Consider the following 21,786-nt stretch of genomic DNA (forward strand, 5'->3'; position numbering starts at 1 on the left):
CATTGCCAGCAGAATTTCATGTCATAGAGTTATTGCATCCTCTTGTGGGTGATCACTCTTTTCCACTCTTCCCTTTCTCAGGGCCAGACTGGTGAGGAGAAGGAGGCTCTGGAGAGTGATTTTAAGGGGGAAAGGGGGGAAATCATGCTCACGTCTGCTCTCGGGCCTGTATCTCCGTTTGAGTCCCTCCTTGACTGTTGCGCGCCCATGTCTTTTGGCTGACCGCAAGGTCCACCCAGCCTGTCCCTCATCTCTCCATCTCTCCATCTTGATGCAATTGGACATGTTTCATGAAACTTAGCACCTGTGCAATGTCATAGGTGAGGAGTACAGTCCTCCACTGGTGGACGGAACTGAAGCCAGGCCACTCCACTGCTAGTTTGTGACCTGGTGCAAGTTACTCTGTTCTCTCAGTCAAAAGTGATCCTGCTGTTGTTCCAATGCTTTGTGTCATTATGTGAATTAAATCATTTAATATACGCAAAAAGACTGGAAGAAGCCTTGGCATGTATAAAAGTTAACACATGTGGTAGTTATGACCATTATAACTAAAAAATAGGTTTTATTCTTCTGCATTATACTCAGAGTTCTACACAACTTGAAAAATGCTCTGTAAATAACTTTTCTTTGTGTCACACAATTATTAGAGAAATGCAGTGAGATTTTAAAGTGATCACCAAATGTTATAGAAATCCCAAACAATTGGGGTGCGTGGGTGGCTCAGTAGGTTAAAGCCTCTGCCTTCGGCTCAGGTCATAATCTCAGGGTCCTGGGATCAAGTCCCACGTTGGGCTCTCTGCTCCACAGGGAGCCTGCTTCCTCCTCTCTCTCTCTCTGCCTGCCTCTCTGCCTACTTGTGATTTCTCTCTCTCTGTCAAATAAATATAATCTTTAAAAATAAATAAATAAAATAAAATAAAAAATTTTTAAAAAAGAAATCCCAAACAATTAAACACTCACGTCACAAATTCTCCTGAATTCTCTGCCAATATGTAGCGTTTTTAAACTCTTAACCTTGCCTACAGGATGCATAACTGTTCAAGATTTAGTGCTGCAATTTGCTAAATTCCTTTTGTTGTCCTTTCTTTCACCAACACTAAATTATCTGATAGGAAGGATTGTGATCCCTTTCCTATTAGAGATACATACAGATCAAAAAAAAAAAAAAAAAAAAGAAAGAAAGAAAGAAAGAAAAAGAAATACAATATATGTATCAAGATGCTCAATATTTGATTCTACAATGAACCGAAGATGTAGATACTATTTAAGAATCTTCACTCTTAAAAGGGATAAAAGAATTAAAGCAAGAAAGAACAAGAGTCTAATGTTTGTGCATCACTTTAAAGCATGGCAGCATTTGGTTTAAATAATTTCACTCTAATTATTTCAATGTAACAGCCTCCAGTGCTGAATAAAATATAATTTCTAGTTGGACAAACCCTACGTTTTCACACTTAAATCATCAAGGTAAAACATGAACCATGTAAGATTTGCATATGCTACTCTCATGAGGCAACAGAGTAGAAAGAGCAAATTTTTACTTTGTGTCTCTCACAAAATTATCTATATTATTCTCCTTTCCTATAAATGTTTAATTATTTACTCATCAAGAAAAAAATAAAAATGTTCTCATATAGCTATTTTTTAAATTCAAGCTTCTAGTCTCTAGAAATATCCAAATGATTGAGGGACTGGGCAATATTACTCTAAATCAGTTTGATATTTACCATATTAACATCTCTACTGACTTTACTTATGTTTGTATATTTACTATTGATGAGCAAATGAAACTCTGTAATTAATTATAAGATCATTTTTTCTTTATTTTGAAGAATAAAATATTCCTTGAATTCACATAAAATTATGATTGTACTAGCTGAATTATTTTATTTTAAAATCTTTTAGTATAATGTCGTCAAGACTAAAATTATGAAATAAATATGTATTCATTACCAGATCTTGGCTCAAAATTAAGTTTGACCCTATTATGTGTTTACCATACTTAACAGAAGACGTATCAGTTATTCAAGTTTTGAGTATTTCAAAGAGATTTAATATCAGTATTTAATTATTATTTAACTATAAATTCTATTTAATATCAGAAATATGTAGGACTTGCTTTAATATGACACATTTGCTATATATATTAAATCTTAATTTTTAAAATTAAACATATTATAAGTGAAGCTTCCAGCAGTATGAAATAGTTCATATTTACCTTTCTTAGTAGGGATGATGCTGATTTTTTCTCACTGTAGAGGATTTAAATATTCATATTACTTTAGATGATATCACTTAGTCCATCAAAGACATTCAACTATAAATTGTCCTGTTCTTTCCAAAAATAAAGTGCTCTTTAAATAAAAGGTAGTCATCTTTACACTGTGGGTTCTCTCCAACCAGAAATGCTTAACTCTCTAATTACAAGTATCATTTTGTCATTCTGTGATTTGTTACATTTTTTTCCAGATAGCTCTCACTCACTCTACCCAGAATATTTTCTCTTTAGCCTCTCCATGGAATAATGCACACAGTGTGTCTTATTTGTTACTATGAATAGAGTACTGAGCAATATCTACTCTACTGCCATAGAGTAGAAAAATAGAAAAAGATTCCAATACGAATGAGAATTTATAATTCAATAAAGCTCACCTACCAAATTGGCAAGACGTGGACATTTAAAATACATGTTACTGGGACAGCATGGAAAGCTTTGAAGAAAATTGATATACATCCAATTCATCCACTGTTATGAATACTCCATATAGAGCTTCTGTTTCTGTTAGACTCATTCCCATCACTTTCCTAAATCATTTCTTTTCTTACTATTCTCTATATTCAGGGTTCTGCCTGTGTAATAGTTGTAAATGTCCTGATGACAAATACTATTTTAACCTGTTCTTTTCTTGACTTCTTCATGAGCACCAAGGCAGCCTGAGAGCTAGCTGTTGGATGTATTATATCTAGTTTAAAAAACTAATTTGGGGGGATGCCTGGATGGCTCAGTCTATTAAGCTCTCAGCCTTTGGCTCAGGTCATGATTCTGGAGTCCCAGGATAAAACCCCACATTGGGATCCCTGCTCAATGGAGTGTGCTTCTCCCTCTGCCCCTCCCTCGGCTCCTTCTCCCTCTCTCTCTCTCTCTCATAAATAAAGATAATCTTAAAAAATATTTTTGGAACCAATATGACCTTTGGTAGGGGAAAATTCTTTTTCATACAGCATTTTGTCATCTGCCTCTCATTTTATTTCCAGTCTGGACCCACTTGTTTTTTTAAAGATTTTATTTATTTATTTGACAGACAGAAATTACAAACAGGGAAAGAGATGGGCAGAGAGAGAGAGGTGGGGGAGGCAGACTCCCCACTGAACAGATCAATGCGGGGCTTGATCCCAGGAACCTGGGATCATGACCTGAGCCAAAGGCAGAGGCTTTAACTCACTGAGCCACCCAGGCACCCCCTGAACTCACTTTTAAGTAGAAATACTACCAAACAACATGTAGGATAATTATTATTATTATTTTTTTTCCCAGCTGTGTGGGAAAGATGCCAGGCAAAGCATGTCTCTAAGCTTCAATTCTGGAAAAGACAATGACTTCCAACACTTAGATTGTTTAAAAATCATGGCTTGGGTTCAATTCCTCAAAAATAGGATGTTGCTTCTTGTTATTTAATAAATCGTGATTTCTACAAGTTTATGATGAGAAAGAGAAAATATTTCCAAGAGAGAGAACTCCTATGGTAATGTGATAACAGAGAGTGATTAGGAAAACTAATTATGAAATATTAGGAACACATGCAGGGGAACATGGAAGGCAGGGAGGAGGAGGGCGACAGGTTTCACAGGGAAGACAGACATGACAGAGCTCAGGAAGTGAGTGAGAGGAGGGCCAGGCAGGTGTTACTGAGAATGTACATCCAACAAGTAGCTCTGCTGAAGCGTTCGAAGCCTCATAATACTAGTACCAGGTGTGGGTATGGAGATCTTCTGATGCCATAGAGTAGAGAGATAGAAAAAGATTCCAATACGAATGAGAATTTATAATTCAATAAAGCTCACCTACCAAATTGGCAAGACGTGGACATTTAAAATACATGTTACTGGGACAGCATGGAAAGCTTTGAAGAAAAAATACAGATTTTCAGTAAAACGTCATACTACAGTAAGGAAATCTGAGCCAAAGGTTTAAATATTTTAGAAGATAAGATAATGAAAGAATTCTAAGTTTTTATAATTTTTAAAGTTTTTGTAATATCGAAGCACAGAAAGATTATGTAGCTTTGGCTCAAGATTAAAAATGCAGGACATAAAAATTGAACAAAAAAGAAAGCAACTACATAAAAATAAGTAATTCTATGTGGTAGAAACAAAGATGAACCAAAAATAAAATCAAAATACTATTGATAATGTTGATAAATGTAATATCTCAGGTAAGGTGTTATTTGCCATTACAAATAACATCTTCTTACATATCAAGAATTCCAAAAAGAAAGAAATAGGGGGGAAAAAAAAGAAGGAAGAAATGAAGGAAGGAAGGAACTAAAGGAAAGAAGGAAGGAAAGAAAAGAAGGAAAACAGGTCAAGTAAATGAAGTAAAACTTTATAGAAAGGGGAGGGAAATCATCCTTTCAACATATGAAAGAATACTCAATTTCATTCAAGAAAAAGGAATACAGTTTTAAAGGACACAGATATTTAGTTTGTAAGAAACCCTAGGGCACTTGTCCAATGTAATTGCTTGGAAAGCAATATATACTAATGGTGAGTGTGCACAAGCCCTGGGGGGTGGGATGGACACCATCACTTATTCCTTGAACAATACAACTTGAACAGGTATGAATTTGTGCAGTTTTGTCTTTGGAAACATTGTAAGCAATTCTGCTGGATACATACCTAAGAGTAAGTGTATCTAGATGAAGGCAAACTTCTTCAAATTGGAGAACCCATGTTTTAATATCCTTTTATTTATTTTTCTTTCAATTCCTTCAAATTATTTTATAGTTTATTGGATAGACTTTCCACACATTTTTATTAGAATTTTAATATTCAAGTATTTGACATATTTGATCTTATTTGCACAGTGGTTTTTGTACATTTTAAATATCTAATTATGTTTGCTTCTTTTCATAAAAACACATTGATTTTTATTTATTGTCTGTATTCAGCAAACATGTTAAAATCACTTATAAACTATAATAATTTCATTGAAGATTCTGGATTGTGTCCTGTGCATACATACATTTATGTCCTATGACAATTGTAGTGAGTATAAAAATTTTTACTCTGCCTTTCTTCACCTTTTACACCCGCACTTAATTATTTTTTTTCTTTTTTAAAGACTTAATCACATGTAGGATTCTACTGTCTAGATGAAAGTGTCATTGGTGAGATAAATGAGATGCATAATGCCAGTTACAATGGGAAAATGTTTTGTAATCTTTGATTACCCAAAATAAATTAAACATCACTAAATACTGCAAATACAGTTGTTATGCACATGATTGTATTTGATTTATTTTATTATTGTATATAATCTTAACAATGTGTTTCTTTTAATTTAACTGGTTTTCCCCAATAGAATATAAGTTACACAAAACTGGATTTTTGTCAAGCCATTTTGTACATTGTAGATTAGATGCATCACCATCTGAGTACCCCTGAGTGACCACAGTCAGTGCAACATGAGATAGAATGATCATCACCAGCTGTCCCCTGCCTTAATTGCTAACCTCTACATTTATGAGATGCAATAAAGTGATAATACTCTAAGTTAAAAAGTCTGTGTTTTTTTTGTTGTTGTTGTTTTTTTTTTTTTTTTAATGCAGCAATGGAGTACTGGAACAGAGGCATTCCATAACTTATAAAACCAACTTCCTTGGTGAATTTTCTTCCATTATTTCTCTAGATTGGCACCATATATAGACATTTGATCATCAGTTACTATTAACATTCTGAGCTCTGAAATCATGGTCTTAATTCATTGGTATTGTATTTGTAAAATGATATTGGAACCATATCTATCTATCTATCTATCTATTTATTTATTTTTTGTTTATTATTTTTTATTATTTTTTTTCAGCATAACAGTATTCATTGTTTTTGCACCACACCCAGTGCTCCATACAATCCGTGCCCTCTCCAATACCCACCACCTGGTTCCCCCAACCTCCCACCCCTCACTCCTTCAAAATGCTCAGATTGTTTTTCAGAGTCCACAGTTTCTCATGGTTCACCTCCCCTTCCAATTTCCCTCAACTCCCTTCTCCTCTCTAACTCCCCATGTCCTCCATGCTATTTGTTATGCTCCACAAATAAGTGAAACCATATGATAATTGACTCTCTCTGCTTGACTTATTTCACTCAGCATAATCTCTTCCAGTCCCATCCATGTTGCTACAAAAGTTGGGTATTTATCCTTTCTGATGGAGGCATAATACTCCATAGTGTATATGGACCACATCTTCCTTATCCATTCGTCCGTTGAAGGGCATCTTGGTTCTTTCTACAGTTTGGTGATCGTGGCCATTGCTGCTCTAAACATTGGGGTACAGATGGCCCTTCTTTTCACTACATCTGTATCTTTGGGGTAAATACCCAGTAGTGCAATTGCAGGGTCATAGGGAAGTTCTATTTTTAATTTCTTGAGGAATCTCCACACTGTTCTCCAAAGTGGCTGCACCAACTTGCATTCCTACATTTTGGGACTTCATCAGGATCAAAAGCTTTTGCACAGCAAAGGAAACAGTCAACAAAACAAAGAGGCAACCCACAGAGAGACAACCCATATCTTCTCCCAAGAAGATATTTGCAAATGACAGTACAGACAAAAGATTGATATCCAGGATCTATAAAGAACTCCTCAAACTCAACACACACAAAACAGATAATCATATCAAAAAATGGGCAGAAGATATGAATAGACACTTCTCCAATGAAGACATACAAATGGCTATCACACACATGAAAAAATGTTCATCATCACTAGCCATCAGGGAGATTCAAATTAAAACCACATTGAGATGCCACCTTACACCAGTTAGAATGGCCAAAATTAACAAGACAGGAAACAACATGTGTTGGAGGGGATGTGGAGAAAGGGGAACCCTCTTACACTGTTGTTAGGAATGTAAGTTGGTGCAGCATCTTTGGAGAACAGTATAGAGATTCCTCAAGAAATTAAAAATAGAGCTTCCTTATGACCCTGCAGTTGATGTATTTTTTGAAACAAATATAAAGTACATGACAGAGGGGGAAGGAACAAGGATATCCACAATAATTTTTCTTAGGGAAATAGTATTGGGACATAAACTATTAAATAAGAAAGACGAATTACCAGTGCATTTTTTGTTGTGGAGAAAAGACTAGCTCACTAAATATGAGATTTGATGAAAAAAATTAGTTTCTATGGGCAGCAGAAATACTGTGAATATATCAGAAATCCAGCACAAAGCTACAATCTCAGGTATGAGTAAGGATAATGGCTGTACACAGTTTTCCCATTCACTAGTTGATGGAGATTTAGATCATTTCTAGCATTGGAATAAATTGAATAAAGCTGTTATAAATATTGCAATAAGGACTTTGTGTGAACTATGTTTTCTTTTGTCTTGGGTGTGATGTTAAAGCACACAAAATAAAAATCTGCAGTGGCTTGTAGATCAACTAGCTAACTAATAAAATAAATTTGAAGTTGATTTATGATCCCCAAATGGCATATACTCAATGGCTGGCTGATAATTAATTTTTCCACTTAATAAATTTCCCAAATTTTAAATATAGTCATTTATTTCTATTATCTTCATTCTCACTGTTACCTCCCATCAAACAAATTAAAGCAATTTTCTAATTTATAGCTCTAGTGACCTAAGTATAATGGAAGCATTATACTGGAAGCAGTATATGGAAGCAGTTCCCCTACTATGTTCCCTGGAATACAATCATTCAATTCTTAATTCAACAGTGAGTTGACTAGAATTTTCTATCTCAGATCTATATTTAAAATGTAGAATCTAGTTTGACGTTTAAGGTCATAGCTTTTAAAATATTTTATAAGTGATAAAAATCCTTTCCTCTTACCTGTGGAAGTGAACTGCTCACTTGGCTAAGGTACTCTATAAATATTAGGCTTTTGGACTTGTATGCAAGGTTCTCAAGCTTTTCTTGAAGTCCACAACAATGCCTCGAGGACAAAACACAATCGTTCTCTTTTTATTGTTTATTTTTCTTTTATTTTCATATGATTGAGTTATTAGGATCTTTATATCTTCTGGATGTATACAGATATATACTCGCTCTTTATCAGGTAGCTGTCTAGCAAATGTTTTGTACAAGTATGTGGCTGGCTCATTCCCAGGACAGTATCTTTTACTAAGCTAAGATTTTAATTACAATGGACAGTTTATCATTTTTTCTTTTCCTTTGATTCCTTTTGTGTTTCATATACAGAGTTGTGGCTAACCCATGGTCACACAAATATCTTTTCCTCTCTCTACAAATGTTATAAATAAAGTTTTATATTAAGGTCTAAGATCCATTTTGAGATGAGGTTTTTTTATATGGTGCAAGGAATGAGTCACTGTCTCCTTTTTTATGGTGTAAGGTTATTCTTCATATCCAAAATGATTTTTTTTAAGATTATTTATTTATTTATTTGACAGAGAGAGATCACAGGTAGGCAGAGAGGCAGGCAGAGAGAGAGAGAGAGAGGAGGAAGCAGGCTCCCTGCTGAGCAGAGAGCCCTATGCAGAACTCGATCCCAGGACCCCGAGATCATGACCTGAGCCGAAGGCAGCGGCTTAACCCACTGAGCCACCCAGGCGCCCCAAAATGATTTTTTTAAGACTATCTTTCTCCATGGATTTCCTTAGAAACTGTCAAAAGTTAATTTATTATATTCTGTGAATGAAATTTTGAAGACCTAACTTTTCACCCATGCCATACTCTTTATTATTTTAGCTTTGTAGTAAATCTTGATGAACTCATGTGAATCCTTCTACCACTATTGTACTATTTCAAAATTGTTTTGACTACCTTAGTTCCTTTGAAATTATACATGAATTACCCTGTCAACTTCTGCAGAAATGGTTGTTAATTTTAATTAGTGTTACATTGAATGTGTGGATAATTTGGAATTGCATTTAATGAATAGATCCTTTGTTCATAATTGGACTGGCTACAAATACCATCTTCTCAGCTGGGATGCCTATAAAGTTTTTCTTCATTCCTTCATATCTTCCTCCCTCTCTTCTTTTCTCCCTCCTTTCTTTCTTTTCTTCTCTTTGCTTTGTTTTCCTTCTTTCTTTTTTTTTCTTTTCTTTCCTTTTCTTTCTTCCTCCTTTTCTTACTTCATTCTTTTCTTCCTTCCTCCCTTCTTTCCTTCTTCTTTGTCTTCCTTTCTTTCTTCTCTCTCTCCCTCTTTCTTTTTTCCTCCCTTTCTCCCTTTCTTTCTTTCTCTCTTTCTTCTTTTTCACCCAGATTCTATGTTCAACATTCTTTAACTACTAATTTAGAATTTCTGAGTGTACAGTTCAGGCATCCATGTATTGTTTACAATTTAAAAAAAAATAAATACATAAGTAGTTACTAATATATAGATTAGTATATGGGATCCCAATGACAACACAAAACCATATACAATGCAAACCATTTCACATTTATCTCTGCCAGATCTCTAATATTCTAATGTCGTACTATATAAAATATAAAATGGTCTTTACGGTGCACCATATCTCCTGTCCATACTTTCTATTCATATATTTATATCCTATATCCTCTGTTATACTTTCAATGAACTTAACTTCATCTCTTGTACCACTTAGATATATAGCCCTTTAAAAGTTAAGTAAGTATATTAAGCTTTATTAAGTGATTTTGAAGAGTGTTCTAGGTTACACTTTTCATATTTCATTATGTACATGCTTACAGAATTTTGAAAGAATTAAACAGGTGTTATTCCCAGGAAGAGGAAGCTGGATTTTCAGAGAATTAAGTCATCAACCCAATGGTACATACTTATTTAATATCAGAATCAAGATACATTGTGCTGCATTAGATTTCTATTCCAGCCTTATGCATATTTTTTTTTTCCATTAAGGATCAGGTTATTCCAGAAGCCAAAGTGCACCATGTAACCATTTTTCTCATGTAGTTAATTACTCCAGAACTAGTCACTTACTCATTATGGAAAAGAATTAAGTCATCTTGTTACTTCTCTGTCCCAGAAGAGAACTACTGTGTTTTGTCCTCGGGGCATTGTTGTGGACTTCAAGAAAAGCTTGAGAACCTTGCATACAAGTCCAAAAGCCTAATATTTATAGAGTACCTTAGCCAAGTGAGCAGTTCACTTCCACAGGTAAGAGGAAAGGATTTTTATCACTTATAAAATATTTTAAAAGCTATGACCTTAAACGTCAAACTAGATTCTACATTTTAAATATAGATCTGAGATAGAAAATTCTAGTCAACTCACTGTTGAATTAAGAATTGAATGATTGTATTCCAGGGAACATAGTAGGGGAACTGCTTCCATATACTGCTTCCAGTATAATGCTTCCATTATACTTAGGTCACTAGAGCTATAAATTAGAAAATTGCTTTAATTTGTTTGATGGGAGGTAACAGTGAGAATGAAGATAATAGAAATAAATGACTATATTTAAAATTTGGGAAATTTATTAAGTGGAAAAATTAATTATCAGCAAGCCATTGAGTATATGCCATTTGGGGATCATAAATCAACTTCAAATTTATTTTATTAGTTAGCTAGTTGATCTACAAGCCACTGCAGATTTTTATTTTGTGTGCTTTAACATCACAGTGTACTCAAGCTTGCTGATTTCTTAAAGAAATTCAAATACACGTAGATGTTATATTGTATTGATTCTAGGGGATAGCATTTCCGGAATTAGAACATGTCACAATGAGTCTGCAAAATGGACAAGTGGAAGTAGCTTAAAATGTGTGACCAAGACTCCTAGACTTTAATCCTCCTTCTATTAGTAATTTATTGTGTGGGTTACATTAATTTACGATTCTCACTGGTCCATAGTGTTCTCATCTATAAAAGGATCCAAATTATTTACTTTGTAGGTTGTATTAGATGAAATACACAAAATCACTAACCTCTCTTGACCACTTTATAATTTGTGGTAGTTGCCATCATAGTTTGGTTTCTTCTCAAGCTTAGTGGTTATGGTAGAGTTCTCATGGGTGTCCATACGGTCTGTTTCTAACTGTGTTAGGGCTGAGGAACTCATTTGACTTTAGTTTGGGATCTATATTTTTGCCTTTCAAGCTTCTGTCTCAAAGCAAAATCAGCTAGATAAAAACAATGAGTTTTAATTTCTTTAAATATTTGACAGAAAGTCCTGTTTAAAGAGCCATCTTGGATGAAATAAATGAACCTCATATTTTGTGTCTACATAATTTCTCTAATGGGGCATTATTTAGCGTAACATTTACCTTCATTCATAAACTACCTTCCTGTCCTACACATATGATCAGATATCAAGAGTTATGGGAAATTATTATGGATAAAATGATGAGGAGGATTTAAATAAACATACCATTATTTTATTGAAATGCCCAAAGTCATGCAGTGACCTAGATGCATTTTTAAGATATATGATACCATAGAATATTGGGATCCACTGGATTTAGTCTCATGAGAATGGTATTTTAATATGTAAGTGTCATATAACACACATATGACTAATAAAAGAAGAAACACTTGGGATCTTTCATTGCTCAATGCTTGGATGATAAATTGATTTTATAACTCCCTATTTATTTTGCTGTAGTTAAATAAAATCTGGAAGTAATATATCATATGTATGTATCCCTCACATATAACAATCCCTTTACTAAAACATATTTCAGTGCATGTCATATAAAGCACTCTGCAATCCCATGATATTCACGTAGCTGAACAAGAAACGCGCAAAAATTTTGGTCCATCTTACTTATTCTTTGGTTAGGACGATAAAGTTAGTATTCCCCGGTCATATTAGGTGTAAGTCCGAGATTTAAATACAAAGTTTTAGACTCGAAGTGTAATGTTCTTTATCTTCCACAGGTGTGCTACCTGAGACACATCAGTTAAGTAAAGATTAGAATTATACTGAGGCTGGAATTTCCCATATGTATGCCAGTCCACATGTATTTTCTTAATGGATTCCTTAAGTAGACCACCTATTAGTCCAGTTTTTAAAATTTGCTTGTATATTTTCATTTCTTTTCACTCTGCTTCTTTCTATCTGCTTGATTCCCATTTTGTATCTGATTCTTCTTAGTAAGTGTTTTTGTATGCAATACATAAATTCTGGAAAGAGAAAGAGAAAACAAAAAACTTGTTTAAATATAAATGTATATTTTGATGGTTAAACAAACAATACATTAATACGTTTTAATGTTTCTAGTTGATGGTTTTATAAGTTATTTCATTCACATAACCATTTATACTAAGCTACATTTTTTTTTAAAAAGCATTTATGTGTGCATGTGTTCTCATGAGTAAAGTATGAATTATCTGAATTGACACAGATGTCAATATTTACCTTAATTACCTTTTATTGCTCTGTAATTCTCTGAGGATCAGATAAACTTTTTTTTTGGGGGGGGGTTGGTAATCTCATATTTAAAAAGCTATTTGTTCTATATATTTAGAAAAATTTCCACATGAATCTGGGAGAAATTTTTGAGAGAAAATAAAGAAATGTGGATTTCTTCTCTTTCTAATAATAGTTTTAAGCTGATTTGCTCATTCTATCCTTGATGTACGGTGTCTCAATATTACAAAAATAAACTATGTTTCATGTTAGGAATATAAATCATTGCTACTCACTGAATTCAACGCAGTCTATGCACTACAGATTTTCCACTCCTTTATAAATACTGGTCTTTGACATACTGAGGAAAAACAGGATTCACCATGCTAGAGTCTTGTTTCTAAATATGGTAGGTCCAATATTTAATTATGTTTCAGAGTTGGAGGCTTTCAGTTCAGATACTAGTGACACCTCAACATTGTTTGTTATACACTTTCCTTTCTTCATGCTCCACTGAGTAAAAGACAGTCTGACAGCACAGAAAGAGCAATAATCATTACACTATGTTGTGCTTATGTAAGGATTTTATTGTTTTAGTGATCACTTCTATAAGCAGTTTTATTGTCTATTACCAGTTGAAATTTATTTTATAGTAAATATAGAAAGTCTATAAGCAACTGTAACCTAGAAGAGGAGTGACCATGAATTATCTTTCATAGAAACGTATCTGAAAACATACCCAAGGACTTTTCAGGGATGATGACTATATGTGCAGAGAAAAATCTTGAATTAATACTAAGTTAAAATTTGAAAAACAATAACAGTAAAATAAACAGTGACAATAATAAACAGGTCAAGCAAGGGCAACTTACTGTTGTGTGTTTTAAGAAATGAGAAGAAAACAAACACACAAAAAAAAACAGTGCTCTGTTCTTATTTGCAAACAAGGTCCTTCTAGTTTCATAAGGTCTTTGGTTCTGTTAATTACTGTTCTCAAGAAATGCTAATGAAATGACACAATAGCCAGGAAAACAGACATAAAACAGTTTGGTTGGAAAAGGCCGCCCCATATGATAAGTTGAAAAATAAGTCTCTTTTCTTAGCAATCTGGAAAACTTAGAAATTAAATAATTTTCACACTGATTTTTCATGTAAACCCAATCCAATCTTGTGATGTAAGTGTATTTGCTCTCATTTCACCAATTACAGACATTAAGGAAAGGCATTCCATGCACCATGGAATAGCTAGGATTAGGACTCAGATGTCTATTTTCTATTACATATTTTTGTATTCAAAAACTCCTATATTTAAGTGTCTTTCTGAATGTGAAGATGATGTAATATGAAAACAAGAGGTATTAAATTTAATGGAAAATAAACTGGAAGTTAAATCAAGTAAGGTGCCACTATTTTTCAAATAGCAAATTTGGCCAACAATGAAATCAAATAATGTATTTAATCTGTTCATACAGGGTAATGCATCCACTTGGACCACATGTTTTCATCTCTGTCTATCCCTCCAGGACCAAAGGTATCCACACGTCCTTGTAAGAGATGGTTATGAGGATATGACTGAGTAGATTATATATTCAAAGAAAATTGTTTTTAAAACCTATAAATAAAAATCGAAATGTCGGCCGTGCCGTCAGATTTACATTTTTACAGGATTCAGATGGAAAATGTGACTCAAGTCACCACGTTTATTTTGATGGGCTTCACAGATGATTTTAAGCTGCAAGTTTTCCTATTTTTACTATTTCTAGCAATCTATCTTTTCACTCTGGTAGGAAATTTGGGAATGGTTATACTAGTCATTGGGGATTCGCGGCTCCACAACCCCATGTACTATTTTCTGAGTGTGTTATCATTTCTGGATGCCTGCTATTCCTCAGCTGTTACCCCCAAAATGTTAGTCAATTTCTTATCAGAGGATAAAACCATTTCATTTCTTGGATGTGCAGCAGAGATGTTTCTCTTTATTACTTTCGGGACCACGGAATGCTTTATTTTAGCTGCAATGGCATATGATCGCTACGAGGCAATCTACAGCCCTCTCCTGTATTCTGTTAGAATGTCCCCCAGAGTCTACGTGCCCCTCATAATTTCCTGCTATGTTGCTGGTATCCTGCATGGTACTTTACACACTGTGGCTACTTTTACTCTATCCTTCTGTGCATCCAATGAAATTAAGCACGTCTTTTGTGACATCCCTCCTCTCCTGGCCATTTCTTGTTCTGACACCCACATCAACCAGCTTCTGGTCTTCTACTTTGCCGGAACTATTGAGATATCCACAATCGTGATAGTCCTGGTCTCTTATGGTTTCATTCTGTTGGCCATTCTGAGGATGCATTCTGCTGAAGGGAGGAGGAAAGTCTTCTCTACATGTGGCTCTCACCTAACTGGGGTGTCAATTTTTCATGGTACAGTTCTCTTCATGTACGTGAGACCTAATTCCAGCTATGCCTTGGATCATGATATGATAGTATCAGTATTTTACACAATTGTGATTCCCATGCTGAATCCCATCATCTATAGTTTGAGGAACAAAGACGTGAAAGACGCAATGAAAAGAGTATTTGGTAAAAACTGGTTTGCCCATAAAGTATGCTTTTCACGGTAAGCATCAAATTGAAAGAAATTAAGACTGATCTAATTGTCTTCATATCAAAACACTATGAATAATTTCTTTTGTTTTCATTTATTGGTGTCTTTCTATTCATAATGGACATTTTTAAGTAAAGATCAGAGTCAACTCATTGCCAATGGAGTTTTTACACATGCAGAAATTGTGTCATCCTTTTGCTTCTCTGGACTGAATAAAGGGAAACCCATCTAAGATGGAGTGAGGAGGCCAGGAAGAGGAGCATTACACCCTACCACTTGTGGTCAGCAACAGAACAAATGGGAAGAGATGGATCTTGTATTCCCAGCAGAAAGAATTTCACACTTTACTAATCCTAGCAAGAGAAAGAGAGGTTTCCTCCTCCCCTGCAACAGCCCAGCCGGTGAGAGACTGTCACACCCAGCCAATGCAAAACCACTGTTCTTGGAAATCTCAATTTAATCCAATAGACTTTTGCTTATAACAATCCTTCCCAGCTCCCCACTTCCTCTATAAAAGAAGAACTCCTCTCTTTTGTTATCTGGAATTGCCAATGTTTTTACATAGCCTGCATAGCCCAAAGTGCAATTCTCTGCTACTCTTGAATAAACCCATTTTATAAAGTAATCAGCTGTTTTATTTTTATGGTTAGCTCTCCTTAATTATATATGCACATAAACATGCATGCATATAAAATATCATGCTGATGCTGGTAGTACTGGTTTGCTAGGGCCACCATCACAAAGGTACCACAGAGAGGTTGCTTAAACAACAAATTTTTTATTTTCTTTCTCTTCTGGATACGAGAAGCCTAAGATCAAGGTGATGCCAGGGTTGATTTCTCCTAAGACCTCCCTTCTACATTTGTAGATGGTAGTCTTCATTCTTTGTCTTTAAGTGATCTTTTTTTCTCATGTCAGCATCTTAATCTCTTCTTCTTACAAGGTAAATAGTCATATTGGATACAACATCATTTGAAGCTAATTACTCCTCAAAGACCCTGTCTCCATATACAGTTATATTATGAAGTATTAGGGGATAAGATTTCAACGTACATTTATTAGGTTTATTTACAGGCACATACACACATACATACTCATTGAGACACATATGCATGTCAACTTTACATTAGGTTATATAGTATTATCTTTCATCTCCATATAACTCAGATTGGATAGGCACCCATAGTTGCAATTGTAACTAAACATTATACTTTTATCTGACTAACTTGAGCAAATATCACTTCATTCATAGCAAAACCACCACTCACATAATCCCAATTCACTTTTCAAGGAGTCATTCGCATCTGATTCCAGATCAAACACTCTGTTCTAACCTTGAATCTGTGTGTTGGCAGCAATCTGATCCCAGCCTGACTCTGGGTCCACAGAGAGTGTGTTCAAGTGCCTGTGACATTATCATATTCTTTTTTTTTTTTTAATTTTATTTATTTATTTATTTTACAGACAGAAATCACAAGTAGGCAGAGAGGCAAGCAGAGAGAGAGAGGAAGGGGAGCAGGCTCCAGGCTGAGCAGAGAACCTGATGTGGGGCTCGATCCCAGGGTCCTGGGGTCATGACCTGAGCTGAAGGCAGAGGCTTAACCCACTGAGCCACCCAGGCGCGCCTGACATTACCGTATTCTTTGTGAGAATGTATTTCTCCCACCTTTATTATTTCATTCAGAGGATGGACATTGAATGCACTTTTACTTCTACATAGAACACAGAAACCAGGCTTTAGCATTAATCAAAATTATACTTAACCTCAAGAATAACAAAAGACATGAATAATTCAGGGTGAGATATAACCAGATGACAGACTTGGGTCTTGACACAACTAAACCTCAACCCATCTTGACAGGTATCTCTACATGCTTGGTTCAGACTCAGCTTTGGCCCTTCTCCACCACGCCAGCATGCCACTACAGATGGCACCACTCCTCAGGGCCTGGGCCTGAGAACCAAGGCACAGAAGACAGTCTCTTCCATACACACCTTTAGCTCTGCTTTTGAAAGGCCTTATTTGCTCTGTAAGGATATATCACCTCCAAAGTTGATTAGAGACACACCTCGGAGACAATGTGGATTTACTTCCAGACCACTGTAATGAAGAGAATATCACAATTAAGCAAGTCAAATGAGTTTTTTTTTTTTTTGAGAGGGGGGAGAGTTCAGTCCTATAAAAGTTATATTTGTACTATACTGTAGCTTGAGTGTGCAATATCATTTGTCTAAAAAACAATGTTCATACCTCAAGTTAAAAATACTTTATTTCTAAAAAAATATGAACCATCATCTCAACTTTCAACAAGTTATAATCTTTTTGCTGGTGGAGGGTCTCGCCTCTGTGTTGACAGCTGCTGACTGATCAGGATAGTGGGTGATGAAGGAGGGGCGGCGGCTGTGGCAGTATCTTAAAATAAGACAACAATGAAGTTTGCTGCATTGATTGACTCTTCCTTTCATGACGGATTTCTCTGTAGCAGGTGATGCTGTTTGGTAGCATTTTACCCACAGTGGAAGTTTCCAAATTGGAGTTAATTCTCACAAAAACCTGCTGCTGCTTTATCACTAAAGTTCATGTACTATTCTAAATTCCTTGTTGTCAATTCAACAATCTTTACAGCTTCAACAGGAGTAGCTTCCATTTCAAAAGACCACATTCTTTGTTCATCCACACAAAGCATTTCCTCATTCGTTAGTTTGATCATGAGTTTGTTGCGATTTAATGACATGTTCACTCACGCTGCCCTTCTAATTCTGCCTCTCTTGCTATTTCCACCACAGGTGCGTTCCTTCCTTCACTAAAGTCTTGAATCCTGGTACTTCCTTCACTAAAGGCACTGGGAATGGTGAATCTTTTCTAGAAGGCTTTTCAGTTTATTTTGTCCAGATCCATCAGAGCAATCACGATGTATGGCAACTTTATCTTTACAAACCACATTTCTTAAATAATAAAACTTGAAAGTTGTCGTTCCTACCTGACCCATGAGCTGCAGAACGGATGTTGTGTTAGCAGGCACAAGAACAACATTAATCTTGCCCATCTCTGTCAGAGCTCCTGGGTGATCAGATGCATTGACAATGAGCAGTCTTTTCTTTCTGAATAGTAGGTCTCAACTGTGGGCTTAAAGTATTCAGTAAAAACCATGTTATAAATAGATGTGCTGTCATCTAGGCTTTGTTGTTCCATTTAAAGAGAGGCAAAGTAGATTTAGCATGATTCTTAAGGATCCTAGGACTTTCAGAAGGGTAAAGAGGATTGGCTCAACTTAAAGTCACCAGCTACATTCACCCCGAACAAGAAAGGCAGTCTGCCCTTTGAAGCTTGGAAGCCAGGCATTGACTTCTCTCTAGCCATGAAAGTCCTAGATGGCATCTTCTTTCAATGGAAGGCTGATTCATCTACATTGAAAATCTGTTGTTGGGGAGCCTGGGTGGCTCAGTGGGTTAAAGCCTCTGCCTTCGGCTCAGGTCATGATCCCAGGGTCCTGGGATTGAGCCCCGCATCAGGCTCTCTGCTCAGCAGGAAGCCTACTTCCTCCTCTCTCTCTGCCTGCCTCTCTGCCTACTTGTGATCTCCGTATTTCAAATAAGTAAATAAAATTAAAAAAAGAAAGAAAGAAAGAAAGAGAATCTGTTGTTGAGTGAGGTCACGGTCATTAACATCATAGCTAGATCTTGTGGATAACTTGCTGCAGCTTCTCTCTCAGCAGCTACCTCTTCACCTTTCACTTTGATGTTATGGAGACATTTTCTTTCTTAGGTCTCATGAACAAGCCTCTACTAGATTCAGACTTTCCTTCTGCAGCTTCACTTTTCTCAGCCTTCGCAGAATTGAAGAGAGTCAGGGTCTAGCTCTGGGTAAGGGAGTGTTACAGCTGCTTTGATCATCTATCCCGAAAACTCAAACTTTCTCCACATTGGGAGGAAGGCTCTTTCACTTTTTTATCATTTATTTGTATGTTCGCCAGAGAAACACTTTTAATTTCCTTCAAGGACTTTTCTTCTGAATTTACAACTCAGCTGTTTGGTGCGAGACGCCTACCCGTCAGCCTATTTTGGCATTGACCATGCCTTCCTCACTGAACTTAATCATTGCTAGCTTGTTATTTAAAGTGAGAGTTGGGTGACTCCATCTTTCAACTGAATACTTAGAGGCCATTGTAGGGTTTTTAATTGACATAATTTCAATATTGCTGTTTCAGGGGATAGGGAGGCCTGAAAGGAGGATGAGAAACAGGGGAACAGCTGGTCAGTGAAGCAGTCTGAGCACACACAACATTTATTTGATGAAGTTCACTGTCTTATAGGCATACAGTTCACAGCATCCCCCCAAATTACAAATGTAACATCAAAGATCAGATCACAGAGCCCCATAACATTTGTAATAATGGTGAAAAAAAAGTTTAAATATTGCAAGAGTTACTAAATATGATACAGAGACATGAAGTGGACAAAGGCTATTGGAAAAATGGCTCCAAAAGGCTTTCTCAGTACAGGGTGGCCACAAACCTTCAACTGGTATAAAGGCAGTGCCTTGAGAAGCCCAACAAAGCAAAGGACCTAAAGAGAGGTGTGCCTGTACAGGAGCTTGGTAGGACACCATGTCCAGAGAGTTCCCGACTCCACTCCAGAAACATGTTTTAAATGTTGCCTTCACAAGAGGTATTCCAAAGATAAATGACCACAACCTCCTGACCTGCTTTGACATATTCCATCAGAAAATTTTAAAGGCCTTCCTCAGTTCAAATGCTTCAGATTAGTACTACTTGCTCTGTGGAGTCAGCTGAGATAAAAAATGCCTATAAGTTAATGTTCTGTCTGCCCCAAAATTTGGCAGTATTTTGCAGCTAAAGAGCTCATCCTCACCTGGGACTCCTCTCTGGTCAGGCTGGTCTCCTCATTCAGGAATTCAGGCTGAAGCTAGAAACCCCACCTTTCTCCCTGGCATTCATAGGACTAGGGACATCCTCCAGACCCCACAAGGGTTTTGCTCTTTTCAATAGCTTTTCTAGAATATTCCTATTTCTTTCATCCTTCTCAGACTGGTATTCCATACGTAGTGTCTAATACAACAACATGGTAAAGCCACACATTTTAGAAAGAAATGAAATTCTAATGTTCATATATTGACTGAATGCAAAGTTTAGAATACCAGCCCTGTGCACCCCGATACCCATCCTTTCTTCTGCAGCTACAAACATTTTGCAGAATTTTAATATTCCAAACACGATAGACAACTCCAATCTTATTGGGGGAGGAGGCAGTTCTAGAGTTGACATTGATAAAAAATAAAAATGAAAGGTCCTCTGATATTTTTTTTGTTTTGGTAGCACTTTCACATGGAAGTTAAGAACATCTCTAAGATCTATTTTCTTAGGATATGTTTCTCTCTTTCTCAGAGATAACGTTTTTTGTTACAATTGAACACTATTATGACCTTGATAATTATTTCTTAATATATGTGGGTTTTTTTTTTCATTTTTCTATTTTAAGTTGAGGTTTTATGCCAGGGAAAATTGCAGAGAAGTTGTGTTATATGTACTCTCTCTTCCTTCTACAGGACTCTGATGATAAATGTAGCAGGGGGAAGCAGAAGGTAGAGGGGAGTAAAGGTACTCTTTATTTTGAAAAGAATATGATGGGAATCCTGGTGGGAGTACCCAAGGGCCTAGAATCATTGGTGCCAGAAGTTTACAAAATTCAGGATCATGTAGAAGAAATGGTTGTGGAATGGTATTGTTTTATAAAATTTTGTTTCTTTCTTTTTTTATCTTTTTAAAAGATTGTATTTATTTATCTAAGAGAAAGTGAGAGGCGAGCGAGATCACAGAGGGAGAGGAAGAGGGAGAAACAGACCCCCCACTGAGCAGAGAGCCAGATGCGGGGCTGGATCCTAGGACTCTGAGATCATGACCTGAGCCAAAGGCAGATGCTTAACTAACTAAGCCACTCAGGCACCCCAGATTTTGTTTCTTTAATGTTCAAATTTACTCTTTCCTGTCTTTCTGCACAGTTATTTCTTTGTCATTAAGACACTATAGAATTTATTTTAAAAAAAGGAAAAGAGGGGTACCTGGGTGGCTCAGTCCCTAAAGTGGCTGCCTTCAGCACAGTCATAATCCCCAGAGTCCTGGGATTGAGTCCTGCTTGGGGCTCCCTGCTCAGTGGAGAGCCTCCTCTGAGAAAGAAAGAAAGAAAGAAAGAGAGAGAGAGAGAGAGAGAGAGAGAAAGAAAGAAAGAAAGAAAGAAAGAAAGAGAGAGAGAGAGAGAGAGAAAGAAAGAGAGAGAGAGAAAGAAAGAGAGAAAGAAGGGAAATTGCTGATTTCTCTTTCAAGAAGGGAGGAAGAGGTAAGACAAGTAACTTACACAGCCCAGAACAAACATTCTACAAAAAATTTGTTTCAATGACTCAAATACTTTTATCTGCCCCCACTTGTGTCCTCTATATACATTTACAATCTATATATCTATATTGAATTTACAACCAAGTCTCCTAATTAACATAATAAAATTATAGGGGATTAGCTAGTATTGTAGACTAAGACTGGATTCTGGAACAGAGAGATAATGTGCCCCCCTTTTTCATATGTGAATTTAGTTTTAGGGAATTCGCTGATGAATCACC

The 21,786-nt window shown here is 36.0% G+C and overlaps 2 protein-coding genes across 2 annotated transcripts in view; one reads left to right on the plus strand and one right to left on the minus strand.

Moving 5' to 3' along the window:
• LOC309840374 (uncharacterized protein) overlaps positions 1-21,786 on the minus strand; it is a gene marked incomplete at both ends in the record, with an annotated part of 45,677 nt that overhangs the window by 22,424 nt on the left and 1,467 nt on the right. The gene's annotated exons all lie outside the window — the stretch shown is intronic.
• Positions 10,299-15,780, plus strand: LOC309872825 (olfactory receptor 5T1-like). Its single transcript, XM_082747795.1, has 2 exons — positions 10,299-10,354; positions 14,021-15,780. Exon 2 carries the CDS (start codon positions 14,179-14,181, stop codon positions 15,169-15,171), a length of 993 nt encoding a protein of 330 aa, XP_082603921.1. The 5' UTR covers positions 10,299-10,354; positions 14,021-14,178; the 3' UTR covers positions 15,172-15,780.

Source organism: Mustela nivalis (assembly GCF_964662115.1).
Source record: "Mustela nivalis genome assembly, chromosome: 9".
NCBI lineage: Eukaryota > Metazoa > Chordata > Mammalia > Carnivora > Mustelidae > Mustela > Mustela nivalis.